At 38.2% G+C, this 11,722-nt stretch overlaps 1 protein-coding gene across 1 annotated transcript; it reads right to left on the reverse strand.

Moving 5' to 3' along the window:
* Positions 1 to 3,687: 3,687 nt before the first annotated feature.
* cunh11orf54 (chromosome unknown C11orf54 homolog) lies at positions 3,688 to 11,362 on the reverse strand. Its single transcript, XM_038288456.1, has 8 exons — positions 11,198 to 11,362; positions 11,015 to 11,113; positions 10,853 to 10,926; positions 10,671 to 10,772; positions 7,551 to 7,727; positions 7,192 to 7,341; positions 4,378 to 4,494; positions 3,688 to 4,291 (listed from the first exon to the last, which is right to left on the reverse strand). Exons 1-8 carry the CDS (start codon positions 11,262 to 11,264, stop codon positions 4,118 to 4,120), a joined length of 960 nt encoding a protein of 319 aa, XP_038144384.1. The 5' UTR covers positions 11,265 to 11,362; the 3' UTR covers positions 3,688 to 4,117.
* Positions 11,363 to 11,722: the final 360 nt, after the last annotated feature.

Raw genomic sequence — 11,722 nt, forward strand, 5'->3', positions numbered from 1 at the left:
TTTCTATAATTCCATCAATGCAACAAAACTTAAACTGTAGCTCCTCCCTCACCTCATGCTGCTATCTGACGTTTGCTCCAGGATTAACATTTAACCATGAATGCTTTTTATATATTTAAGCCCACGTAATCTTTTTTTTGTAGTGGTCTAATACACTTAGAGCCTGTGTTGCCATACAAGGCTTATATAAGACTTTTACATTTTTGTGGCTCCAGACAGATTAGTTTTTTTTTTGGTCCAATATGGCTCTTTGAGCATTTGGGTTGCCGATCCCTGACCTATACTCTTGAAACTGTTTCCTAAAACTATATCTAAAACCTGAACTGACAGCAAACACCCCTGTCTGTCTAAACTCTCAGGGAATCTGGACAGCTTTCCAAAGTAGACACATGATATGGCCAGGTAGCGAGGCTTCGTACTTCATCTTTTTCAACTCCACTTCTACATGAAGCAAGCCTCCACGTCTGCCTGGCTGTGTGTTTCCTGGACGGGTCCGCCTTTTACAGTTGCTTTTTGTATCTCTGCTTCTGTCTCCTTGAACCCCAGTCGGCCTCGGCAGATGGCCGCTCACACTGAGCCTGGTTCTGCTGGAGGTTTCTTCCTTTTAAAAGGGAGTTTTTCCTCTCCACTGTCACTACAAGCATGATTAGTGTGAGGGATTGCATCCGAGTCAATGAGTCGATGCAATCAACTGGTTTTCCTTAGATAGAAAACTTTGGATCAATTTGACTGGATGATCTGGTGAACTGTAAAGTACCTTGAGATGCCTTGTGTTGTGAATTGGCGCTATAGATATAAACTGAATTGAATTGAACTATTCAAAACACCCTCAAGGCCTCGGCTCTTATAACATCACTACAATGGGTTCAACTTGTACTGTGACTAAATGTATGTGCCTTTCTTTATCCATTTTGGCATTTAAAACTGGCTCCAGGGTTGTCTGCATCACTTTCTTTCCTAGAAATAGCCACCCATGGAAAATATTTAAGGATCAGTGCCTCTGTCTCCTTGAAGCCTCACTCGCCCTCTGCTCACACTGAGCCAGGTTCTGCCAGAGGTTCCTTCCTGTTTGTTCTCTCCACTGTCGCTGCATGCTCTCTGTGAGGGATCCTGTAAACCCAATGACACACTGCAACCAGCTAGCTTTGCTTAGAACAAGTTTAACCAGTTTCTCTGTATGATCAGACTGAATTGTTTCAGCAAGAGGCTTCGAGTAGATGTGTTGTAAATTGGCACTATACAGGTGCTGGTCATAAAATTAGAATATCATGAAAAAGTAGATTGATTTCAGTAATTCCATTTAAAAAGTGAAACTTGTATATTATATTCATACATTACATACAAACTCATATATTTCAGATGTTTATTTTGTTTAATTTTGATGATTACAAATGACAACAAATGAAAATCTCAAATTCATCATATCAGAAAATTAGAATATTGTGAAAAGGTTCAAAATTGATGGCCCCTGGTGCCACACTCTAATCAGCTAATTAACTCAAACCACCTGCAAAAGCCTTTAAATGGTCTTTCAGTCTAGTTCTATAGGCTACACAATCATGGGGAAGACTGCTGACTTGACAGTTGTCCAAAAGACGACCATCGACACCTTGCACAAGGAGGGCAAGACACAAAAGGTCATCGCTAAAGAGGCTGGCTGTTCACAGAGCTCAGTGTCCAAGCACATTAATAGAGAGGCGAAGGGAAGGAAAAGATGTGGTCGAAAAAAGTGTACAAGCAAGAGAGATAACCGCACCCTGGAGAGGATTGTGAAACAAAACCCCTTCAAAAATGTGGGGGAGATTCACAAAGAGTGGACTGCAGCTGGAGTGAGTGCTTCAAGAACCACCACACACAGACGTATGAAAGACATGGGTTTCTGCTGTCGCATTCCTTGTGTCAAGCCACTCTTGAACCACAGACAGCGTCAGAAGCGTCTTGCCTGGGCTAAAGAGAAACAGGACTGGACTGCTGGTGAGTGGTCCAAAGTCATGTTCTCTGATGAAAGTAAATTTTGCATTTCCTTTGGAAATCAAGGTCCCAGAGTCTGGAGGAAAAGAAGAGAGGCACTTCATCCACGTTGCTTGAAGTCCAGTGTAAAGTTTCCACAGTCAGTGATGGTTTGGGGTGCCATGTCATCTGCTGGTGTTGGTCCATTGTGTTTTCTGAGGTCCAGGGTCAACGCAGCCACATACCAGGAAGTTTTAGAGCACTTCATGCTTCCTGCAGCTGACCAACTTTTTGGAGATGCAGATTTCATTTTCCAACAGGACTTGGCACCTGCACACAGTGCCAAAGCTACCAGTACCTGGTTGAAGGACCATGGTATCCCTGTTCTTAATTGGCCAGCAAACTCTCCTGACCTTAACCCCATAGAAAATCTATGGGGTATTGTGAAGAAGAAGATGCAATACACCAGACCCAACAATTCAGAAGAGCTAAAAGCCACTATTAGAGCAACCTGGGCTATCATAACACCTGAGCAGTGCCACAGACTGATCGACTCCATGCCACGCCGCATTGCTGCAGTAATACAGGCCAAAGGAGGCCCAACTAAATACTGAGTGCTGTACATGCTCATACTTTTCATGTTCATACTTTTCAGTTGGCCAACATTTCTATAAATCCTTTGTTTTTATTGGTCTTCAGTAATATTCTAATTTTCTGATATGATGAATTTGAGATTTTCATTTGTTGTCATTTGTAATCATCAAAATTAAACAAAATAAACATCTGAAATATATAAGTTTGTATGTAATGTATGAATATAATATACAAGTTTCACTTTTTAAATGGAATTACTGAAATCAATCTACTTTTTCATGATATTCTAATTTTATGACCAGCACCTGTATAAATAGACTGTACTGAATTAAATCCAGTTAAAGCAGAGGGTAAATATGCAAATATTAACCTAGTATTTCATATTCTTCTTTGTTTTATAGCTATATATATATATATATATATATATATGTATATATGTCAGGATATATCTTCTGAAACATAAGGCTATCCTGCTAAAACTAAGGTAACACATCATATGCTGCAGACTAAAAAGAAAACTACAGCCTCTGGAATGTTGATGAAGAGAAGACTAAGAACGACCTAATTTTAATAAAGAGGTACGCTGTAAAACCCTTATGATATTGTCAGTAAATCACTTTCTTCTTGGCTTTTTTCTGGGAGCAGCATTGTGAGAATTAATTACTTACTTGTTGTTGTCAGAGGAAGGTGCTGTTTGTCTGACTCACTTTTATTTTGGACCACGTCAGCATCATCTATTACCGTATTAAGGGACGTTTGTAGTCGTTAGAATAAAAAAATCTAATCATTAACAAAAAAACAAAATGCTTTGTTTTGTTTTGACATTACTCTCATTTATTACTTCTATATTTTATTAAAGTGTTAGCTATTCAATCACAGGTGAATGTTTTCAACTGAAAAAAATGACAAATATGAAATGTAAATTCTAATACATTTTATGACATATGGTGAAGACAGATTGATGTTAATCATTGTGAGCTGCTCACTCAACCTTTGTGATCAATACATTAAAAACAAATGGCCACAATGGCCCCTTGGTTACAGGGAATCTACGTTTATGATGTTATAAAATTGTTAAAATGCAAAAAAAAAATAAAAATAAGCCAAGATCACATCTGGGATAATACACAGCTGGGCATTCCATCACATTTTGCAAACTCACCGTTTTATTTATTCTTTAGGACAGTATTTTTTGAAATCTAGAAACCCAAAACCATGAGTTTTACTTTCATGTTTATGTCAGTCACATGGTTACAGTAAATGTATGTCAAAAAACCAAAAAAACAAAAAACTAAATCAAATGGTGGCTAGGTGTCTACCATGTCTACCTGGAGCACAGATCACTTGCTGGATAAAGAACGAAGCACAAAGGACCTCAAGTCAAATAATAATATAATTATACTGCAAACAACTAGATCAACATTTCTTATATCCTTTAGCTAGTTTTTCTTGAGATACATCATCAGACTTGAAGTAAAATAAAAAGAAATGATTAGGCCTGAATTATAAATTGCATAGTATCAGTGGGATTTAGCTGAATCCTGTGTTACCAACTTTGTATGATCCCTGTTTTCTAATCTCGCCCAACGGTGTGTGTATCTCTAGGCCTGTCAATGCGATAGACAAACTCTGCGGGCAGGAAATACCCCAGGTACTCCACGCTGTCAGGCGTGGTGTCAATGTAGTAGTGACCGCCTTCTCCGTGGTGGCTGAAGCCATGGGTGTGCTCAACGCGCAGGTCCAAGCCCTGGAATCACAAGACATGAAAGACTGCAAAACCTTGACCTTTAAACATGGATCCTATTGAGATGGATGCTTGTGTGCTTCACTTACAGGGTCTCTGGAAACAAGCACGGACTGGCAGATGAAGGGAGCGCTAACCTCAAAGTGCTTCAGCCAGTTGTTGACATCGTCATTGGAGTTGAGAGGGCAGGTTGAGAACTCTCTTGGCTGTTGGACGATCCAAAGCACAGAATAAATGAGAGAGTATCTTTCAGTAGCTAAAAGTCACATGTCAAAGAAAAAGTAAGTAAGTAGTATCAGTCTATATCAAAGTTGTATGACTAGCATTTCTCAACAAACAGTCGACTGAATGAATGAATGAATAAATGGGAATATATTTCAGACAATTTGACAAATGACAATAAATTAATCAACCGAATACACACAGAAGAGACTTGTTAACATGAAACCAAACACCAATTTCCAAAGTAACTAAATTCCCTTCAACTTAACTTAACTGGTTATACAGTCACAGGTGTCCCATGTCAGGTTTAATAACTGGGATTTCTTGCCTTATAAACGGGGTAGGGACCATCAGTTGTGTTGTGCAGAAGTCAGGTGGATACACAGCTGATAGTCCCACTGAATAGACTTTTAGAGTTTGTATTATGACATGAATAGAGCAGCCAAGAAAAACGAGTGGCCATCATTAACTTAAGAAATGAAAGTCAGTCAGTCCGAAAAATTGGCAAACCTACGTACATTTGTTTTACTTTCGGAGTTTCCAAACAAGATAAACTTGGATTTATCCAAATTTAGTGATAGTTTGCTGATATCAAACCATAACTTAAGTTGCCACAACTGAAAGTTATCAGCCATAAGCTGATCCAAATCATCACCAGCACAAAAGATAGTAGTATCATCTGCAAAAAAAAACAAATGTAAGTATTTTAGAAACTTTGCACATGTCATTAATAAAAAAGGATAAATAATTTTGGCCCTAATACTGACCCCTGGAGGACACCACAAACAATGTCCAAGCACAATGACTGGCAGTTACCCATTTGCACAAATTGTTGCCTGTTGCTTATGACTTCCTTCAGAGCAGTGCTACTCCCCGGATGACATAACGCTCCAATTTCTTAAATAATATTTCATGATTTATCGTTTCTTATTATCTAAGGCGCTGGTGACTTCTATCATCCATTGCTGTAGACCTTTGTGATCTAAATGCATACTGACTTTAGGAAAGCAGTTTATGTTTATTATTAAATGTATCTAATCTATCCACAAATAACTTCTCCAAACTGTGGAAGTAGAGAAACAAGCCTATACTGTAATTTGTGAAATGGTGTCTTTGACCAGATTTATAAAGAGGAATAACTTTGGCAATTTTCATCTTTTCTGGTAATTTAACTGACTGAAATGACAGATTGCAGATGCAAGAAAGAGGCTGAATAATTTACTCATTTACCTTCTTAATTACTGTCATATCAATGCAATCACAGTCACTTTACCTCTTCTTTTTACATTTGTTGACAGAATCTTTAATTTTCCTTTCTCTCCCAGCAGTGAGAAACCTTGAATAAGGATTTCTGCTGATTAATTCAGAGCTCCAGTTGTTGTAGGATGCAGGATTTTTTCTGCCAGTTTGGGTCCCACACTTACAACATATTTATTGAAATTATAAACAACATTGTTAATGTCCTCAAAATTGTTATCGTCATTTACAAAAATGGCAGAAATTTCATTTTTCCCAGGGTTTTTCTTAATAAAATTATTCACTACATTCCAAATGCCTTTGATATTTTTCAGATTTCTATCTAATAATTTACTGTGATAATCCTGTTTAGATATTCATAGAATAGGAGTTACTTTATTCTTAACCTCCAAAGACCTTATGAAATCTCTATATAGCTTGTTCTTTTTTTGCAGGCATTTTGGAAACCTTTTGTGATCCATGGAGCTTCTGAGTATTTGTTATCATGAGAAAATATTATTAATGGACAGTTTTTATTGTATAATAATTATCATGCGCTATATTTACATCTTCAGTTTAAAGTCCTCTAATGAGATTTCATACAAACCATCTCTGTAAACACAGTTCTCTCCACCTGAGGCATAAAGCAATGCCATGCTGTCACTGATCCTTTTATTGCTGCACGCTGCTGCTCAACTGGCTGAAGGACAGCTACTATGTTGCACCGTACATGAAAAACATTGTTCGTCTTCTTTTTAAAGATTCCGTATCAGAAAAAAATTGACGACCATGGTGAGGAAGCTTAAGGAGCGTCACCGATCCTCATTTTAAGAAGTCAGTCTATTAGAGATTGGTCATTATCTTAACTGTAACCTTACGATAATCAGACATTCCTCGTGTGTTTAAGCTAACTTTGGCGGTTTAAAACTGTTTAAACTGAAATTTTTCACTTCACAGGTAAAGAACTCTGAGTTAGCAGATATTAGCAGCTCTATTTATATCCACCTGGAAAACTTCTATGTTTTATTGTGAAGGTAACACCAATTAAATCAGCTATAGCAAATCAGCTATAAATCAATAACCTCCTCTAGGTCCAACAGGAGGCACGCTACCAGTAATCGGTTAGGTTTTGCATCAGTGATGCAACTACATCCAATTTCTTTATTATCAAGGTATACTGGACACCTTTCCAGTCCTCCAACCAGCCGACAGTTATATGCCATCTTTCCACTACAGGTAAAGCAACCTCTAGCCATAATTTGATCATAACAACATCACATAAGGAAGGTTTAACAAATCTAGATAGTCTGGTTCAGGCCTGCAAGCTGTTTAAAATAAAAGCAATCAGACTGTGATACACTTTTTGTTTAAAATGTTTGTGTCAGTATTAAGAAATAATTCAAATATTATACAGTTGTATTTTTCTTTCATGGTCCAGTATTTACCATAATGTGAATTTTAGCCTTCCCCTTTTGGATGATGAAGGTTCCTCCCAGAGCAAGGCTCTTATCTGGATACTGAGCTTCCAGAGTCTTCCTCAGTGCCGTTACCAGACTGTTGCTTCCTGTTCTCTTTTTGGCTCGTACCTCTATGACCTAGAAAGGGGCACAAAGACTGAGGGTGAACGATCAGCTTCATCAGCACCTGACCTTCAGTTAATGTTTGAAATGCTGACAGGACACAACGGGGCTAAAGTGCATAAAGCTAATAACAGAGTTAGGTTAATTTCTCTCAAATATTTACCAGATATTCCTTCATTGAACCCCTAAAATAACAACTTGCGCATTATCTCTACTGCTGATACCTTTCCAGGCTTCCCCTCGCAGGCATATAGATTCCCCAACAGTCCAAAGCTGCAGTCAGAGAATTTGTCACTGTACTTTTCTTGCAGACACTGGCCATCTGCTGGGTTGATAAAGGAAAAGTAGCTCCCATTGACAGCCGGTCGTCCCTCCGCCTCAGTGAGGACAAGAGGCATGAGCTGCAGGTCACAAAGTTAATTTTATAAACTTCTACATGAAAAAAAAAAAAAAAACTGCAAGTATAACAGAGAATGACATCACTTTCAGGAGTCCACTGCTTTACCGTTCAACCTGAAAAAAATGATACAGCTTTGAGTTGCACCACATAAATGGTAAATGTCACATAATAACCTCGATACTTTTAACCTCACAATAAAAATAAGTTGTGAAAATCTCTGAGCTGTACCAACATGTTATGTTCTTTGTAAATACATATGCATGTGAAATAAAACCGAAATATAAGTCTTGCTGGGGGTTGCAAAGCAGCACAAGAATCCCAGTGCATATGTAAACCAAAAAGCATATTGCCCTTAGGCTTTAACGCATGCATGCATTGTCTGCCCTGTGTGATCACTGCAAAAACGATCCAGAAATAAGTAAAGATTTCACTTCAATTTGAGCGGGTAATAAGATGATTTGCCAATAGAATGAGTAGTGTTGCTCTTAAGATACGATAACTAGATAATATGCAGTTGAAATATGACATTGTAATTGTTTTTTTCTCATTCTAAATGTAAATTGCCTTGTTCTATTGGCAAAGTGTCTCACTTACCACATAAATTCAAGAAAAAATGCACTTCTTTTAAGAAAAAAATGACTTATTTAGATTTCTATTTTTTGCAGTGATGGGATGTGATTGAGTAGAAAGCAGTGGATGAGAATCATCATTGCCCCCATATGTCATCAGCATCACAAATTGGACACCAGGTAATAAGTTTTCCTGGTAAACGTTAATAATTAACCAGTGCTGTGAGAATTCGGTATGTACTATATGGGGTGCTGCGCTGGAGGGGCACCAAAGCCACGGTTGAATAATCAAATCTAGAACAATAATTTCCAGAGAAACATGGGGGATTTTAGAATGAAAAGAAAAAAGACCTTTCTAAAATTATTTAAAGATAGGTAATTTTTTGTCAATCTATCAAAAGAGGGATTATAAATATTACCTACTGCTGTTAAAAATGACAGTTTACTTTTGTTTTGCAACGGGTAAAACAGTCAGGGTCCTCCTTTCTAAAGAAAAAGCTAGCAAATTCTGCAGCTACTCCAGGATTTTATTGGACCAATACCATTTTAATGGTATGAAAAGGTTTTTCTGCATAAGTTATGTTTTGTAAACTTTTTATGTAACTTAGCTCAAATCTAAACAGTTTAAAGAAGTGATAAGTTTACTTTTAGTTAATATGGTTTATCAGGACTTTATCATGTTTGACAAGAAGTTGGAGCCTTAATAGGAAACAAATCATATAACAGTATATTTTAACATTTATTAATTAGGTTTTTGCTTCAATAAATACAGTTAATCAGGTTAGGCCTGGAACAGGTTTATGCGTTTGCACATGTGCATGCATCTGGTGTATATCCAGATATGTGTATATGGTTTATATTTTACAATTCTTTTAATGAGCTTTGAATTATACAGTAAATATTCTAGATATATAAAAGTACTTATATTTGAATTAAAATATCAATGATAAAGATACTCATCTAATAAAATATGTAATTCTCCTATTGTAAAAGCTGACCATGTGAGAATTACAGAATATACTAATCAATAAATAATATAAGAAGTTTTTAATACAAAATAGTAATATGCAATAGGGGAGTGGTGGTTAGAGTGTTGCTTTTGGTGCCAGAGGTTCTGGGTTCAAGTCCTACACCCTCCCACAGACTGCCACCCTGGGTCCCTGTTCAGGACTCTTAACGACACACTGATCCCGGGGCGCCACACAATGGGAGCACACTGCTCCCCAAGGGGATGGGTTAAATGCAAAGAGTTAATTTCCCCATTGTGGGACAATAAAGGGTTTACATTTATGACAGAAAATAATATTGAGAAAAATCCTTTTATTAAAGGTATAGTGGAGGATGTTCTTTTTCCGGGTGGATCATCAAAATAAGCGGTCCTCCTAATTGTCAATCATTCTGGTGATATCTGGTGATCTCAAATGCATCTGGAGATCTGGGAGGCTTCTTGCTGTCTGCTGACATTCAAATAATGGAGGTCTATGGTGCCCGAGGCAGAAAGGTCCATAAAAGTCCACAAAAAACATGTCAATATTCCTCCATACTGCTCGTCCAATGTATTCCAAGTGTCCTGAGTGGGTGGCGTCCATCATTTACTCTAAACTAAGTCATTTAGAATGTTTTTAGAGCATAAACAGTAGTTTATAGGATTTCCTAAAAGCGCGTTCATGACGCTACGGAAACCGCGGCAGACCAAACCAGATGAAAGTGCGCATTCAGCTCGGCAAAGAACTCATGCTCTTCCTCAACACTGAAGTCCTCAGACATTTTTATTTCGTTGTTTCTTTCTTTGCACAGGTAAACGGCACATTTCTTCTTCTACGCTTGCATTATCGGCAGAGCAGACGCTGAATGCGCACTTTCATCTGGTTTGGTCTGCCGCGGTTTCCGTAGCGTCGTGAACGCGCATGTGCGCGCTTTTAGGAAATCCTATACACTACTGTTTATGCTCTAAAAACATTCTAAATGACTTTGTTTCGAGTAAATTATGGACGCTACCCACTCAGGACACTTGGAATACATTGGACGAGCAGTATGGAGGAATATTGACACGTTTTTTGTGGACTTTTATGGACCTTTCTGCCTCGGGCACCATAGACCTCCATTATTTGAATGTCAGCAGACAGCAAGAAGCCTCCCAGATCTCCAGATGCATTTGAGATATCAAAAAAGTACTCCAGAGTGTTGTTCAGCATGGGGGTGAGTAAAAAATGAAGGCTAATCATGTTTTGGGTGTACTATTCCTTTAATGGTGAATATTTGCGACAATTATGAGAAGAAAATAGGAAGACTGTTTGTTGTTAATTTTTGCTTGTTTAGACTAAGATATTTATATAAAAATAGACACATAAGCCTTAGTGCATTTGATCACTCACCTCAGCGTTCATCCCGACTATTCTGGAAGGGGCGGCTGCTGCTCCAAGGATAAAAGCTCCTGGCAGCTCCAGCTCTTTGGATATTATGTTCATATCATATTCCTAATAGAAGGAGGGATTTTATTAGATTAGATTTTATTTTGTGTTGTTTTTAATCTAAAAGGCCAACTCCAAAAAACTACCTTATGTTTTTGAGGCAAAGGGATCAGATAGGGCACACCTCCAACATCAGTAATGCGAGGATTCCCACACAGACCTGCAAAACAAAAACATAGAAAGGTAGAAATGAGACAAAACATGACAGGAGAGCATTATCCAAGCATGTGCATCATGTCTGTAAATACCTCTGACAGGGAAGTGGAAAGGCTCCTGGGTGAGATCTGGACACTCCACAACACTAACTTGAACTTCTGCAAAATTGGTTTCCAGCCCAGCCTGCAGCACTGAAACCAGCAAGCAGCGCTGGCTTAATGAAAATGCAATGCATGGACAGGTCACTCTTCATCTCTCCAGGATGAAGTCCTTACCTCCCCGCAGCTCTTCCAGGACCGGAGCGTGCAGCTGAACTTTCTCTGTTTTGCTGATATCTGCCATAGCTTCTCCTATAGAGGCTGTGAATCTGCCTATTAGCTCTGCTGTCACATGCAGGACTTTGCACGGTTGAAGTTCAAACAAAGAGGAGACACTGACAAGATGGTTACCCTCCTTTAGGCTCAACTGCGACAACATGCCTCAATAACCTTTAGTTTACAATGAGAAATTAAGCTTATATTAATAAAGAAATAATACTAATCACGGCATCATTAAGATATGACATTTCTGCTTTTGTTGTTTTATATAAATCCTGTGCAATATCAATTAGATTTGCTCTATGTTTTACGTTAGCTTTGAACTTTAAGTGTAAAATGGACAGAACGCTCTTGCTTCCAACAGCCGTTCTGTGCTCTTTGATGATTGGTCATGGGATCCTTCGTCAACACAGCAACGAAACGTGATTGGTTCCGCCATATTGTGAGAGGCATGCTTGGAAACGAGGGTTTCCGGGGAGGAAA

This window comes from Cyprinodon tularosa, unplaced genomic scaffold (genome assembly GCF_016077235.1).
Source record: "Cyprinodon tularosa strain WSP-4 unplaced genomic scaffold, ASM1607723v1 ctg256, whole genome shotgun sequence".
Taxonomy (NCBI): domain Eukaryota; kingdom Metazoa; phylum Chordata; class Actinopteri; order Cyprinodontiformes; family Cyprinodontidae; genus Cyprinodon; species Cyprinodon tularosa.